Source organism: Salvelinus sp. IW2-2015, linkage group LG5, assembly GCF_002910315.2.
Source record: "Salvelinus sp. IW2-2015 linkage group LG5, ASM291031v2, whole genome shotgun sequence".
Classification (NCBI taxonomy): domain Eukaryota; kingdom Metazoa; phylum Chordata; class Actinopteri; order Salmoniformes; family Salmonidae; genus Salvelinus; species Salvelinus sp. IW2-2015.
The window spans coordinates 18,087,043-18,103,681 of NC_036844.1; the positions used below are offsets into that span (position 1 = coordinate 18,087,043).

Genomic DNA, 16,639 nt, shown 5'->3' on the forward strand with positions numbered 1-16,639 from the left:
CTCCGCAGTTAAGGAGGACGCATTGCGTGTGTGTTACCGGTCGATTCAAGTGTAGTTGGCAACCAACCACCTGCCAGGTAAATTTATATGTTTCATGTTATATATGTGATACATTTAGTGCATTCTTTAGAGGGCGGCTTGTAGTAGCTTGTTTGTTGATTTGACACGTGTTTACAGTTCAAGAAGCATAGACCCAAGTCATACTTGTCACAACAACTAGCCCTGGCTACAAGCGGCGCGTCTTATAGGGCTTAACAACAACATAATTCATCAAGTCGACACATGCAAAATGGTTCTGTTTATCTTTTTTGTTATTTTGAGGTTTACATGGAACAATCCGTAGAAAAACACAGGGGGAATATGGTCCACTGGGACTCAAAAGTATTTGCTTCAAAGCATGCCTACAATAGTGCCCTGAGGCTCGACCAGTCCACTCCCTTATGTCAGTCAAGACTTGCAGGAATGAAGTTGATCCACTCCCCTGACCTGTGGCTGTATGAGTGGCAGTTATATTAAGCGGGACCGGCCTATGACCGGTGAGGGAGGAGCGCCAAGCTCAAATCAAACAGCCATCTGCAGCGCTTGGTTATGTTGTCAACAAGACAGCATGATCCATCGTTCAGAAACATACATATATTTTCCATAAAATGTATGTTCACATTTTCAAACAAGTTTTCATTGGGAAGGCAGCTTAAGCTTTAAAAAACACAAACACAGAATCCTACTCATTCGTCCACCTTTTGTTTTGAGTCGACACCGCTGTCCGTCAGAACGAGACAGCTGGCTCATGCCCGGGAGCAGCACGGTTCCAAAACGAATCCAATCACTTTTTACCCAGTGCAAACTATGCCTACCCGGGCCAGCATTATAGAATCCCCCCAATGTATGCTTGTGCGCATCTGTGCCTTTACGCTGTGGGCGGGCCCAATGCTCTCAGGTGTCTTTTTGCTATTTCGCTCCCTGCCAATCACAATGTGGCTTTTCTTTCTTTTTGTTGGCTCTTTCCCTGTTTTTGCAAGGCATATCCATGTTGCAGATGAGCAGAGGGAGGCGGAAGTCTGGGATCTGTTGCCTGGAGATGAGGTATCTCTCACAGAGGAGGAGTGGACTAGGACTTGCGACTTGCATGCATCCTCTGTGACACCCCAGGCTAGCGCTGTGTAAGTGAGAGAGGCTAGAAAACTTGTCATCTGAGGGATTACACCTTGTGCACTAAGCTGTCTGTCTACATGGCAATAAAGAGGTTTTTCCCCCCAGACTGACTTAAAGCCTTACTAACTGACTGGTCATATGATACCCCCTGAGAAGGCTTTAAAGGGTAAGTCCAAATCGACGTTTACTAAGAAAATGGCAAGTCTTACTCTCTGAAAGTAGTTTGTGTTTGAGTTTTTAATGATCTCAGGCATGTTATTAGTTTGCTGACAGCAGTAGTGTTTATTATCTGGTGTTTCCGCACATGAATAATATATATTAACCTTGTTATCCTGTTGGTATTGATGGTTTCGTTCCAGTTTGTGGTTTGATTTCTCCATAGTTGTACTTGTCATGTGGGTGTGTGTTGTTGACGAGTCAATGTGGTTACAGTCAGTTTGGCATCTCACTCTGATAGACTGCCTCAACAGCTAGAGAGTCCAATGCATAGTGCCTGTCAATACAATGGTCCACTGGTAGGGAATGATCCACATAATCACTGGGACATCCACCAGTTAATGTAATGGTTCATCAGCTGCACTAAACCTTTGTCATTGCCTTGTCCCTGTTTATTAGACCTTCATTTCCTGAATTTGGTTAAAATATGCTCAACAAAAATATAAATGTAACATGCAACATTTTCAAAGATTTTACTGTGTTACAGGTCATATAAGGAAGTCAGTAAATTAAAATAAATAAATTAGGCCCTAATCTATGGATTTCACATGACTGGGAATACATATATGCATCTGTTGGTCATAGATACCTTAAAAAAATGGGACTCACAATGGGGCCTCAGGATCTCGTCACGGTATTTCTGTGCATTCAAATTGACATGGATAAAATGCAATTGTGTTCATTGTCTGTAGTTTATGCCTGCCCATACCATAACCCACCACCACCATGTGTCACTCTGTTCACAACGTTGATATCAGCAAACCGCGTGCCCACATGATTCCATACATGTGGTCTTTGGTTGGAGCTACTGCCAAATTCTCAAAAATTATGTTGGAGGTGGCTTATGGTAGAGAAATTAACATTACATTTTCTGGCAACATCTCTGGTGGACATTCCTGCAGTCAGCATGCCAATTGCACCCTCCCTGAAAACTTGAGACATCTGTGGCATTGTGTTGTGTGACGAGACGGCACATTTTAGAGTGGCCTTTTATTGCCCCCAGCACAAGGTGCACCTGTGTAATGATCATGCTGTTTAATCAGCTTCTTGATATGCCACACCTGTCAGGTGGATGGATGATCTTGGCAAAGGAGAAATGCTCACTAACAGGGATGTAAACAAATTCGTGCACAAAATGTGAGAGAAATATGTTTTTTTGTGCATATGGCACATTTCTGATATATTTTATTTCAGCTCATGAAGCATGGGACCAACACTTTACATGTTGCGTTTCATATTTTTGTTCAGTGTAGTAATGCTGGTAATTTAAAGGATACAACTGAAATCTGTGTCTTATTAACTGTAAGAACCTGAAGACTTAATCACCAGCAACATTCAAATCCAAGGTCAGAGATTATTGTTGTTATTACACCAAACAATAGATAGGCCAATATTGTGCCTGCATAAAGGGAACAATGTTCCTCTAATTAGATAACTGTAACCTATGACCTGAATACCTTCAAATATTATACCTAAAGAAAGATGATGACTGTAAAGTCTTTATCCAGACTCCAATGTAAGAGTAATCTAGTTTGTACAACACACACATGGACCTTTATACAATCTCAGAGATCTGAAAATCACATTCACACAGATTCAATGAGGAAGTATGGGGTGCAAAAAGAAAGTATCTATCTATCATTGTAAGTTTATACCGTTATTTACTGTTTTTAAGTGGAGCGCCAGCCTAGCACCCTAACAGGAAATGAGAAGTGAGCACCCACACAGGAAGTGTGGCCAAGCACTGTCCCGGATGTTGGTTATGTGATGTGAGTAGACTATTGACAAAAAGGCTGAGAGACTGAAAGAGAGAAATGGAGTGAAAGTTTAAATAGAGGGAATAGGAGGTATTTGAACCCTTTTCCATGTCATCCTTCTTTTTATGACAGTGCAATTCTGAAGACTAGAGGCTTAGTATGAGGCTTCACATGAATTGTTACAAAAATGCTGTGTTTATATCAGGTAGTGTCCTTGATATGGATCAACAACATACTACTGTATATCTTCACTGATATCCTCAGGGTCGGTCCATGGACCATGACCTATACATGTACATCATGGTAGCTCAAGTTGATGGTTAGCAGTAGACATGAATATTTAGGATACAGTGAAACCGCTCACACCCCCACCATCTGGCTCTCACTCTCTATTTCTCTCCATCTATGCTCTCCAACTTCTCTCTCTTTCTGTAAAGGCTGCTCTTCTGTGGTCAGGAAGTAAATGCGCCTCTGTAATGTTTCAGCAAAAGTCATTGCAAAGCACATCCGCTGTGCCACGCCAAAAGAGAGAGAAGTAAACAGGGTTTATAAAACAACCTCTTCCTTAAAATATATTAACTGGATAGTGTTTGGTATACAGAAGTGAATGGTGAGTGTTGGCTTACATTTTAATATGTTTAAGAGACATTGTTTGTCATTGAACTGTGCCTATTCGTGTATGATGTGTGAGAGTGACATGATTTACCGCTGGTCTAAATTTTAGGATGTTGGCTTTCTGTCAATTGAAAGAGTGTTAATCTCACACCCTAGTCCATTTTTTTTTTAATAATACAATTTACAAATTTAAATTTCACACTGTAATATTCTTGATATATGAGTCAGGTAGCCAGTGTTGGGGAGTAGATTTTAGCCTGCAGAGTAGTATTTCCTCCTGGATTTACTGTAACTGTTTAGATTGGATTTCATTTGGCAGATGACTCAGTTCACCACATATGTTTATTTATAAACAAGTGCCAGAATGATTGATCTCCTCAATGTGTACTTAAAGAGAACCTGTCTTTAGCTAAACATATTGTCTTACTGATTTATTTTCATTTGAACATTAGCCCTTTACAAACACTACTTGTTTGACATTACTGTGGGAATTTATGAGCGAGTCACTAGTTAGTTTGAATGGATGTATGTATGTTTTGCCATATTTTATTGTACATGAATGTTCTTGCTTTACGGGCCTCGTGCACATAACTAGGGCAGCACCGGAAGCTAACCAACCACATGAGTCAACCATGACAGCATCACTTTGACCTAATTCCAAGATGGATGCCCTGCCCAGCACAGAGGAAGGAACAAGACTAAACTAAGTTGAGACATATCTCTCTGCTTAGGACTGAGTGAAGAGAGAGGTTATGGAGGGGTCTAGGGTGCGCTCTCCTCTCCCAGACCTCAGGGAGCCAGACAGCCAGACATGGCCCAATATGGATCTCCCACTACAGAGCAGGCCACTGGAGGAGGCTATTGGGTGGAGCGAGATGGAGGAGCAAGTGAACCAGATGGACAGGGAGGAAGAGGATAACTCTCATCAGACTGGAAGGACTGAGGAGCCAGAGGAGCACTGGGATTCCATGACTTTACCTGTGTACCCCATGATCCATCCCAGTGTCCCTCTGTCCTTTGCTACGGTGCAGTGGGACATAACCGACCCCTCCCCTGACATGCCCTACCCCATGACTGACAACAGCTCAGCCGATGAGCTGGACTCCAGTGGAGCGGCCAGTCTGGACTGGACTGTGAGTCCCCTGTCCCACCACCACCAGCAGCAGCAACATCAAACCTGTGTGACAGGAATCAACATAGAGCTGTCTGTCCAGGAGAAGACACATAATCACAACGGACCGGTGCAACAGCTGCCTTTGGACACAGACCAGAGTGAAAGCTCCCCTCGGGTACGTCAGCCAGAAAGGAAAGGATTGTGGTTATGTGTCTGTTGTCATTTGAGATTATGTTGCTGTGTGTTTGTGTGCATTTGTGGACCTTTATTTCCTGTGTGCATGTGTGTGTTTGTCTGTGAAAGTACAAGAGAAAGAGAGTATTTAGGATGAGAAATAGCTCTACCTCTGTCTATTCATAGATTATATACCAGCATTTAGGTTTCAGTCATAGGTTGAGATGAGGTGGATGGAATATACCGTTATACAGTACCAGTCAAACGTTTGGACACACTTAATCATTCAAGGGTTTTTCTTTATTTTTACTATTTTCTACATTGTAGAATAATAGTGAAGACATCAAAACTATGAAATAACACATATGGAATCACGTAGTAACCAGAAAAGTGTTAAACATATCAAAACATATTTTAGATTCTTCAAAGTAGCCACCGTTTGCCTTGATGACAGCTTTGCACACTCTTGGCATTCTCTCAACCAGCTTCATGAGGTAGTCACTCAAATGCATTTCAATTAACAGGTGTGCCTTGTTAAAAGTTCATTTGTGGAATTTCTTTCCTTAATGCATTCGAGCCAATCAGTTGTGCTGTGACAAGGTAGGGGTGGTATACAGAAGATAGCCCTATTTGGTAAAAGACCAAGTCCATATTATGGCAAGAACAGCTTTAAGACAAGAAGCTCAGTCAATCGAGAAAATTTCAGTCGCAAAACCATCAAGCACTATGATGAAACTGGCTTTCATGAGGACCACCACAGGAAAGGAAGACCCAGAGTTACCTCTGCTGCGGAGGATACGTTCATTAGAGTTACCAGCATCAGAAATTGCAGCCCAAATAAATGCTGCACAGAGTTCAAGTAACAGACACATCTCAACATCAACTGTTCAGAGGAGTCTGCGTGAATCAGGCCTTCATGGTCGAATTGCTGCAAAGAAACCACTACTAAAGGACACCAATAAGAAGAAGAGACTTGCTTTGGCCAAGAAACATGAGCAATGGACATTAGACTGATGGAAATCTGTCCTTTGGTCTGATGAGTCCAAATTTGAGATTTTTGGTTACAACCGCCGAGTCTTTGTGAGACGCAGAGTAGGTGAATGGATCATCTCCGCATGTGTGGTTCCCACCGTAAAGCATATAGGTGTGATGGTGTGGGGGTGCTTTGCTGGTGACACTGTCAGTGATTTGTTTAGAATTCAAGGCACACTTAACCAGCATGGCTACCACAGCATTCTACAGCAATACGCCATCCCATCTGGTTTGAGCTTAGTGGGACTGTCATTTGTTATTTAACAGGACAATGACCCAAAACACACATCTAGGCTGTGTAAGGGCTATTTGACCAAGAAGGACAGTGATGGAGTGCTGCATCAGATGACCTGGCCTCCACAATCACCTGACCTCAACCCAATTGAGATGGTTTGGGATGAGTTGGACCGCAGAGTGAAGGAAAAGCAACCAACAAGTGCTCAGCATATGTGGGAACTCCTTCAAGGCTGTTGGAAAAGCATTCCAGGTGAAGCTGGTTGAGAGAATGCCAAGAGTGTGCAACGCTGTCATCAAGGCAAAGCGTGGCTACTTTGAAGACTCTAAAATATATATAATATATACATTTTTTTTGGTTACTACATGTTTCCATATGTGCTATTTCATAGTTGTGATGTCTTCACTATTATTCTACAAAGTAGAAAATAGTAAAAATAAAGAAAAACCCTTGAATGAGTAAGTGTGTCCTAGCTTTTGACTGGTACTGTACATATCAGTCATCTGAGAGCCAGGTCCCTTCTGTCTGAGTGCTGATCATCCCACCTCTTTATCAATCACAAGTTTTCCCCAGCTCGATGTTTATTGTTGACAGCTGCTTTTGCAATTCCAGGTATGTGATACACCAAGGCCATATGTGGAGGAGCATGCAGCACACACACAGGAAGTGGAGGCTTCAGCACAAGAGCTATTTGAGGACCATGGTGAGTGCAGACCGAAGTCATTTTCGCAAATGCACCATGGGCATACTCTAAGATTTTATTTTAACAGGTGTAGACATATTCTGATAGTTGCTACCCCTTCAAATGCATTTGACCTCTCACCTCTCACTTTGACTTGATCATATAGTATGTAGAGTGCATAGGATGTTGGTGGCACCTTAATTGGGGAAAACAGGCTCATTCTAATGACTGGAGCTGAAAAGTGGAATGGTAACAATTACATCAAACACCTGGTTTCCAGGTGGTTGATGCCATTCTATTTGCTCCCTTTCGGCCATTATTTTGAGCCGTTCTCCCCTCAAAAGCCTCCTGTGATATTGACTTGGTCAATATTAACATGGGTATCTGTGTGTTTAGACTCTCTTTCAGGGAGATGTCCATGGCCAGAGGAAGGGATAGGACAGTCTGTGACAGAGGAGACTATCACACCCTCTGACATAGATCCTAGCTCTGTACAGACAGAAGAGTCCGAGACTAGGCCGGATAGTGAGAGTTTAGGCTCTGTGCCGGGAGAGAAACAGGAACTAGTCCTGACTATACAGATCAACCCAGAGCAAGGATCCAGCTCTACGGACTATGAGGAGAAGGAGGAGGAGCAGACTGTGACTAATTTATCTTATAATGGAGATTGTGACGAGCAGAAAGAACAGATAGGACAGTCCGAGGGGAGGGAACAGTCGAACAGTGAGGAGGAATCGGAGATGATAGAACTCTTAGAGCACCTGCTTGAGCCAGCTGAACTGAAAGAACAGTCAGAACTCTCAGAGAAGTCTGAACACAGTGGGCAGTCAGAGCCTAACCACACAGAACAGAGTGAATACGGGAACAATACCGAGACAACAGAGCAGCCAGAAGACTCTGAGAAACTTCTAGAGTCCGACCAGGTAGAGCATTCAAATCAGTCAGGGGAGGAAGAACAGCAAACTGAAGAGGGCCATTTACAACAGGCAGAACAGTCAGAAGTGTCAGATCAGTCAGAACAATCAAAAGAATCAGAGCAGACGCAACAGCCAGAACAGACAGAATGTTTAGAATCAAAACAGACACAACATTCTGAGCAAACTATGCACTCAGAGCAGACATACTTTTCAGTGCAGGCAGAACCACAAACAGAACCATCACAGCAGACGGAACACTCTGAAGATTCTGAGCAGTCAAAACAATCAGGGGAGATGGAGCAGACGGAGCAGTCCGAGCAGACGGAGCAGACGGAACAGTCAGAGCAGACAGACAACAAACCAATACATTCAAAGCAGTTAGAAGAATTACTTTTCCTTTGCACAGAGGAGCTTGAACAGACAGAACAGTCAGACCAGACAGAAGACCAGAAACACTCAGGGGCTGAACAGCCAGCGCAGACTGCACTGACTGAGTCGACAGAAAAGCTTGAGCAGACAGAGCAGGTAGAACAATTGGAACAGAAAGTTTGTACAGAGGATTCATGTTTGCCGCCCAGGGAAGGAAGTGGAGAGCAACTGGAGTCTCAGGTACAGCAGACAGAGGTCTCAGAACCAGTGGTGGTCCATATGAATGGTGGAGGTTTGGACAGGGAGAGGGCCTGCAGGCTGGCTGAAAGACTCTACAGGCTGGACGGGATCTACAAGACAGATGTGGTCAAACACCTGGACAAAGAGTAAGACCAAAGGCTGCAAAACATGGAGTGGCCAAACGTTACATTACATAGGTCTTATGCAGTAGTAACTATCAGGGTAATGATCCATGCTAGTAAGTACTTTCTGAGTTTTTTTTCTCATAATGTGTCACCTTGAATCATGAACTTGACCTGTCTTCCTGTCTTTGTCTCCCGGCCCCTCTCTAATTCAGCAATGACTTTAGCCGAGCCGTTGGTGAGGAGTACCTGAAGTTCTTTGACTTCACCGGTCAGAGTCTGGACCAAGGCCTGAGGTAAGTCCTTCACACTTTCTAATTAGATTTTTCCTAGTTCACTATAATAGTAACAAGTAATGGTCTCAAATTAGCATCTTCCATCTGTAAATGATCTTATATTTCCTCTATTTTGCCCTCCTCTCTCAGGTCTTTCCTGAGGGTGGTGGTGCTTATCGGTGAGACCCAGGAAAGAGAGCGGGTGCTGCAGCATTTCTCCTGTCGATTCCAGCAATGCAACCCTCACACCTTCTCCTCTTCCGGAGAAGTACTCACACTCACCTGTTCTGTGATGCTCCTGAACTCTGATCTGCATGGACAGGTGAGTCCCCACTGCACTGCAAACGTGTAGGTATTTAGGGTTTTGAATGTATACACAGTTAAACCAGGGGAGAACCATCCTCCTTAGTGAATTTCAGAAAAATTAAAAGAGTGAAACAAAACAAAGTTATCCTTTTTAGATAAAACTATACTAAATATTTTCAGGTCACCAAATATTTGATTAAAATACACAGTTTTGCAATAAAAGTCTACCGTAGCCTCAACAGCACTCTCTAGGGTAGCACCATGGTGTAGCCGGAGGACAGCTAGTTTCCATCCTCCTCTGGGTACATTGACTTCAATACAAAACCCATGGTTCTCATCCCCTTCCATAGACTTACACAGTTATGACAACTTCCGGAGGACATCCTCCAACCTATCAGAGCTCTTGCTGTATGAACTGACATGTTTTCAACTCAATCAAAGGATCAGAGAATGAATCTAGTATTGAAAGCATAAGCTACAGCTAGCTAGCACTGCGGTGCATAAAATGTGGTGAGTAGTTGACTCAAAGAGAGAGAAAGACAATAGTTAAACAGTTTTGAACAAATTAATTTCTTAAAWAATGGAGAAGCAAAAGAGAGCGAGAGCTAGCCATATTTCATTGTCTTTTTTAAAAACGTACCTATCTAGCGAATTCAGCTAGCTAGTTTAGCCTACTCAAACTCCTGGCTCAAACAGAGAGGGATGCTATGTTAGCTGGCAATGGCTATCCAACACTGTAACCTTTCTAAGTCAAGGTACGCTTTTGGTTTGATTTATTCCCAACGGGGCCCACCTGTGTAACTGCTAAACTGCTTGCTGTACCTTGTACTGCAAGATTGTAGCGGGTTTATTGAGAGTTAGTCAATATAGCTAAGTATTTTAACTATGTCGTTAGCTAATATGGTGACAACGATGTAGGCTATGTGTAGAGGTTATGGTATGACATTTTGTTTTGGAAAGMTTTTTTTGCTTGGTCAGCTACTGTATTGTGCACTGAAGTTGAAAGGAAAATGTGAGAGGAGGAGAGCGTGTAGATGCGAGAAGGAATTATACAATGAGCAAATGATCATGCTGTTGGTATGTGGCTTCTATGTGGCTGCTATGAATTGAACTGTTTGTGGTGACCAAGGGCTTATTTATTCGGCCGATTCTGTTGAAATACATTTCTTAAACGGAAGAAAACGGAATGAAACGGAGMTAAACATACCTGAATTTGGCCAATAGAAACTCTCGTTTGCGACTGTTGGACTACTGATTACACCTTAGATCAGCTAGACGCAGGCAAGAGTGTGCAAGGAAGTATTGAATGTGTCACGGTCTATCACCTTGATTACGGAATAATGTCTCTAGACCTGTGCACCTACGTTGTAAACTTTAATTTGTMGTCTAGGTTGTAGCAACCTCATGATTGGTATAGGGAAAATGTGAGTATCATGTAGTAGCCTAAACCTATCGCTGTTACATTGAACTGGGTGAAWGGAATATGAATGACAGTCATCCAATATGCTGTAATAGAAATAAGATCATCCTCATAAAAAAAATATTAAACAGCACCGACCGCTACTGAGTTAAACATTGTTTTTGTGTCTGTCCTCAGAATGTGGGCAAACCCATGTCTGTGTCCAGCTTCGTGTCCAACCTGGATGGGATGAATGAGGGTGAGAACTTCAGTAAGGAGCTGTTGAAGGTAAGATTATCCTTCTCATTCTACACCTACTCAATATTTCAGTAGATACTGTTGACTGAAAGAACAGTGTCTATAGCAGTCTGAAGTAGCCCGTTTTCATGGAAGACTTCAGTGTCCTTTCTCTTGTTTCTTTCTCAGGCTCTCTACAACTCCATTAAGAATGAGCCTCTGGAATGGGCAGTGTAAGTAGTCTGACTTAAAAACAAGGTAGTGGGTAGCATTATTCTATACTATTTACCACCACCTTTTCAGTCTCCCCTTGGACATCGCTGATTTACACACAGCTTCCTCTTCATGTTGCTTTCTCCAATATATTGTGGTTGTGTTACACCTCTCATATTTTCATTGTTTTTTAATTTCCTCTCCGTTGCTTCTTCATTCCTCCCCTCATCTCATCAATCGCCCTGTTCAGTGATGAGAAGGAACTGAAGAGCTCCATGTTGTTGGCGGAGGATGCTAAAGAGGACGCACCCCTGCGCTCCAAGAGCAACCCGTTCCAAGATGTGCCGCATGACAAGAAGGCCACAGTGTTCAAACAGAGCTTCCTCAAACGCAAGGCCCACGCTGACATCGATGGCAAACGCAGTGAGTTGGACTGTGACACTGTTTGCACGGAACCATAGGAACTCAAATATCAGGGCAATAAAGTGTGTACAAGAGCGTCATATAGTGTTTTGATAAATCATCAGTCTGGTGAAATGATTTAGGGTGTGAGTGTCTTTGAGAAGCATCCTTTGACCTCAGGAGTGATGTAATGTAACTGTGTGTGACAGCTCCTTGGGGGAAGAGAAGCTGGAAGATCTTCTATGGAGTGCTGAAGGGAATGGTCCTCTACTTACAGAAGGTTAGAGTCTCCTCCTCTCCCTCATCTTGTCACCTCTTATTCCATACTTTCCATATCACGGCTTCATGATAATGTTCTGGATGCCTTTCACACGAATCCCTCACTGCTTGTTACCCTATCCAACCTCTCCTCCCCCTCAGGATGAGTACACGATGGAGTGGCAGAGTACAGAGGAGGTGGTCAGTGTGCACCATGCCCTGGCAGAGCAGGCAGCAGACTACACTAAGAGACCACACGTCTTCCGCCTGCAGACCGCTGACTGGAGGGTCTTCCTCTTTCAGGCCTCGTGAGTCTATGTAGTGTGTATGTTTGAGAGACCGGAACTATATCCATGTAGTATTGGAGTTGTGAATTTACATTTGTCACACAAAGGACTAATGTGTTTGACGGTGTGAAGGAACAATCGAATCAATCACGATGCAGCAGTCCAATAATCCTGTGACTTTGTATACAAAGATATGATTAGATATGTTATTTATTTTACCGTTATTTTACCAGGTAAGTTGACTGAGAACACGTTCTCATTTGCAGCAACGACCTGGGGAATAGTTACAGGGGAGAGGAGGGGGATGAATGAGCCAATTGTAAACTGGGGATTATTAGGTGACCGTGATGGTTGAGGGCCAGATTGGGAATTTAGCCAGGACACCGGGGTTAACACCCCTACTCTTACGATAAGTGCCATGGGATCTTTAATGACCTCAGAGATCAGAACACCGTTTAACGTCCCTCCGAAAGACGGCACCTACACAGAGCAGTGTCCCAATCACTGCCCTGGGGCATTGGGATCTTTGTTTAGACAGAGGAAAGAGTGCCTCCTACTGGCCTCCAACACCTTCCAGCGCACTGGTTCCCATCCAGGGACTGACAGGACCAACCCTGCTTTAGCTTCAGAAGCAAGCCAGCAGTGGTATGCAGGGTGGTATGCTGCTGGCATATTAGATATGTTATGTCTTCTATGTGCACGGTTCCCTTGTTGTCCCCAGCTCCACAGCAGAGATGATATTTCATGGATCAGCCGTATCAACCTGGTGTCAGCCTACACTCCTCTCCACCCTTCCCTGCTGCCGTGGGCTCTCAGAGGAAGTTCTGCAGACCCATCCTGCCAGCTCGCAGTCTGCACACACACTGGTACTGTACTCACATACCCCTTGGTTTCACTCTCTGTAGTCCCACTGCTTTTGTTTTAGTAATCATGTATTCATCTTTGTGGGGTGTGATATTTAGGAGTCTAGTAGTACACTGAGACTGTGAAACTCAGCAAAAAAAGAAACGTCCTCACTGTCAACTGCATTTATTTTCAGCAAACTTAAATGTGTAAATATTTGTATGAACTAAACAATTCAACAACTGAGACATAAACTGAACAAGTTCCACAGATGTGACGAACAGAAATGGAATAATGTGTCCCTGAACAAAGGGGGGGGTCAAGATCAAAAGTAACAGTCAGTATCTGGTGTGGCACCAGCTGCATTAAGTACTGCAGTGCATCTCCTCCTCATGGACTGCACGAGTTTTTGCCAGTTCTTGCTGTGAGATGTTACCCCACTTCCACCAAGGCACCTGCAAGTTCCCGGACATTTCCGGGGGGAATGGCCCTAGCCCTCACCCTCCAATCCAACAGGTCCCAGACGTGCTCAATGGGATTGAGATCCGGGCTCTTCGCTGGCCATGGCAGAACACTGACATTCCTGTCTTGCAGGAAATCACACACAGAACGAGCAGTATGGCTGGTGGCATTGTCATGCTGGAGTGTCATGTCAGGATGAGCCTGCAGGAAGGGTACCACATGAGGGAGGAGGATGTCTTCCCTGTAGCGCACAGCGTTGAGATTGCCTGTAATGACAACAAGCTCTGTCCGATGACGCTGTGACACACCGCCCCAGACCATGACGGACCCTCCACCATCAAATCGATCCCTCTCCAGAGTACAAGCCTCGGTGTAACGCTCATTGCTTCGACGATAAACACGAATCCGACCATCACCCCTGGTGAGACAAAACCGCAACTCGTCAGTGAAGAGCACTTTTTGCCAGTCCTGTCTGGTCCAGCGAAGGTGGGTTTGTACCCATAGGTGACGTTGTTGGCGGTGATGTCTGGTGAGGACCTGCCTTACAACAGGCCTACAAGCCCTCAGTCCAGCCTCTTTCAGCCTATTGCGGACAGTCTGAGCACTGATGGAGGGATTGTGTGTTCCTGGTGTAACTCGGGCAGTTGTTGTTGCCATCCTGTACCTGTCCCGCAGGTGTGATGTTCGGATGTACCGATCCTTTGTAGGTGTTGTTACACGTGGTCTGCCACTGCGAGGACGATCAGCTGTCCATCCTGTCTCCCTGTAGCGCTGTCTTAGGCGTCTCACAGTACGGACATTGCAATTTATTMCCCTGGCCACATCTGCAGTCCTCATGCCTCCTTGCAGCATGCCTAAGGCACGTTCACGCAGATGAGCAGGAACCCTGGGCATCTTTCTTTTGGTGTTTTTCTGAGTCAGTAGAAAGGCCGCTTTAGTGTCCTAAGGTTTCATAACTGACCTAATTGCCTACCGTCTGTAAGCTGTTAGTGTCTTAACGACCGTTCCACAGGTGCATGTTCACTAATTGTTTAGGGTTCATTGAACAAGCATGGGAAACAGTGTTTAAACTCTTTACAATGAAGATCTGTGAAGTTATTTGGATTTTTACGAATTATCTTTGAAAGACAAGGTCCTGAAAAAGGGGCGTTTCTTTTTTGCTGAGTTTATGTACTCTAGTTGTGCTGGGCCAGGTAGGGTAATCTGATACTAGATCTATGGTTAGGGACACTTTCTACCTGGAGTGTGTTCTGAGCCTGTTCACTGAACCTGGCTCTCTGCTGCCCCCTGCAGGAGAGACAGCTACAGTCCCATGCAGGCATGCTGGAGTCCTTCCAGGAAGACCTGGCCTACCTGCAGCAGAGTCTCCCTGACGGGCGCAGGGCCAAAGCCAAGGAGATGGAGGAACACCGAGTCAGAGAGGAGTACCTGCAGCATGAGGTGTGTGTATGTGTGTGTGTGTGTGTGTGTGTGTGTGTGTGTGTGTGTGTGTGTTTTATCTGCATATTTATGTGCGTATGGGATTGACCACAATGTTAAGCTCTGTGACATTATCGTAATGCAGGCTACATTTTTTCCCCCTTCACTCTATTAGATGTCTCATTCCTTCCTCTTCCTACAGATATGTCGCTACGAGGCCTACATCCAGATGCTGGAGGTCTGGAAGGGTTTGAACCAGTCAACCGAGACTGAGGTGGGAACCAGCGAGCTCAACCTGTTTGACAGAGCTGTGTGTAAGGACACAGTGGATGAGGAGGGGGAGGAGGGAACCCTGAAGAAGTCCCACTCTAGCCCCTCCTTGGATCTGGAGATGGCCTCGCAACCCGTGGTCAAAGTTAAACGCAACATCTCGGAGAGACGGACCTATCGCAAGATCATCATACCGAGACGCAACCAGGACATATGAGGGCAGGTGTCCAAAAGTGAGACACATATAACTCTGACATGACTTTTCAATGGCTTTTTTTTAGGACAGGGACAATGTGTTACTTCCAAGCACTGTCCTTTTTAAGTTTTCATTTTCAGCTTGCACTTATTCAGCAAGAAGGCAAAGGTCAATAAAACAGAATGTCTCCCTCAGGGAACTTGCTTGAGTCCTTTTGTTTGTTACATTCTCTCTTCATAAGATAAAAGTATTTTAGTTCATATTTGTGCACTTTCAATTTAACAAAATTAATTGAACCTCAGAAGTCGATGTTTCATGCTGACGGGTCAAAAAGAGTAATAGAATGATTGTCTCCTAACGATTTTGATCCCTCAAAACACACATGGACCTACCTACACTTTTGAATTTGCTGTGATACCTATTTATTTATATTAGAAATGTGTCTCTGCAGTTACAAAATCTTACTCGTTTGCTCTGTATGGCCAGTGTGGAACTCTAGCCACATGAGGGTGCTCTACAACAGCTTATCACACATCAAATAAAAAAGTAGGCATAAAACAGTTAGAAAAATAATCTAAATTATGTCTAAATGCTCATTCTAGTTATGCGGTCTTGTATTTTCTATGTCATTTTATATAAACATATTTGGATTTCATCTCCATGAAAGACTACCATCACATTTCACTGTAAGTTTCACAATTTTTTGATTAGGCTTCTTGAGTTTAGAATTAAAACAGTTAAATTATCCATCCCAGTTCTTTGAGCTGCCAGTCACGTATGCCCTTGTCAATAAGAATGTCGAAAAGGGATTTCGTCGTTTTTTGATCTCTCGTGGCACGTGGAGGAATTCTGGGCCGTTCTTTTTCAGAGGGACATCTTCAGCCGCGGTCAGAACAGGATGTTTCAGAAGACCCTCACATTCCTCCTTAATGTCACTGTTATGGATGACACACAGGAATGTGATGTGGCAATAGGTAAAACAGTGGGGGGCACAGACAATACAGATGGGACAAACCTTTTCTGACTGGGCTAGTCTCTTCAGGATCAAGACTAGTATCTTGAACAGGAACATGCATACATTCAGAAATACATTATGCATCATTTGCTTGGGCACCACGTTTATCCTGGCATACTAAGGCCCAGAGTTTCTCTTGTTCAGGTCATCTGGTAATGACAAGTTAAGGACCCTTGTCATGAGACATGGGTTCATCAAATGTGTCATTTTATGATATTGCTGATACAGGACCTGGGTTAATGTGATAGTGCTTATTTGTGTGTATTTTCTGTTAAAATGGTTCATATTCATTCATTTGAATAACAACAGACCATTAAGATATAGTCTGATTCTAAAGATGTGGATGATTGATTGAGCGAATGATTGGCAGGAGCTTCAGGCCATGACAATGCTCCGGGTGTGTCTGCCTGATAAGCTAAAAAGACGCCATCT

General features: G+C 43.9%; 1 protein-coding gene across 7 annotated transcripts; it reads left to right on the forward strand.

Annotated features, from left to right (window-relative positions):
• On the forward strand, positions 1–15,386 carry LOC111964009 (PH and SEC7 domain-containing protein 1). 7 transcript variants are annotated; one of them, XM_023987648.2, is made up of 15 exons: positions 11–77; positions 1,020–1,318; positions 4,336–5,029; positions 6,908–6,998; positions 7,374–8,649; positions 8,841–8,921; positions 9,051–9,222; positions 10,804–10,893; positions 11,032–11,075; positions 11,306–11,478; positions 11,667–11,737; positions 11,878–12,023; positions 12,724–12,868; positions 14,601–14,747; positions 14,929–15,386. In XM_023987648.2, exons 3-15 carry the CDS (start codon positions 4,493–4,495, stop codon positions 15,211–15,213), a joined length of 3,258 nt encoding a protein of 1,085 aa, XP_023843416.1. In that variant the 5' UTR covers positions 11–77; positions 1,020–1,318; positions 4,336–4,492; the 3' UTR covers positions 15,214–15,386. The 7 variants fall into 7 exon arrangements, with proteins under 7 accessions (XP_023843417.1, XP_023843416.1, XP_070299691.1 ...); XM_023987649.2 differs by lacking the exon at positions 1,020–1,318 and having other exon boundaries at positions 1–77; XM_023987647.2 differs by lacking the exons at positions 11–77; positions 1,020–1,318 and adding an exon at positions 3,584–3,735.
• Positions 15,387–16,639: the final 1,253 nt, after the last annotated feature.

What these genes read in the sequence shown, in the direction of transcription:
- LOC111964009 (XM_023987649.2), top strand. Translation starts at nt 4,493, where the DNA reads ATGGAGGGGTCTAGGGTGCGCTCTCCTCTCCCAGACCTCAGGGAGCCA. An exon ending in AGAGCTATTTGAGGACCATG is followed by an intron (nt 6,999 to 7,373) that starts GTGAGTGCAGAC and finishes CTGTGTGTTTAG; the next exon opens with ACTCTCTTTCAGGGAGATGT. An exon ending in CGCAGTCTGCACACACACTG is followed by an intron (nt 12,869 to 14,600) that starts GTACTGTACTCA and finishes TGCCCCCTGCAG; the next exon opens with GAGAGACAGCTACAGTCCCA.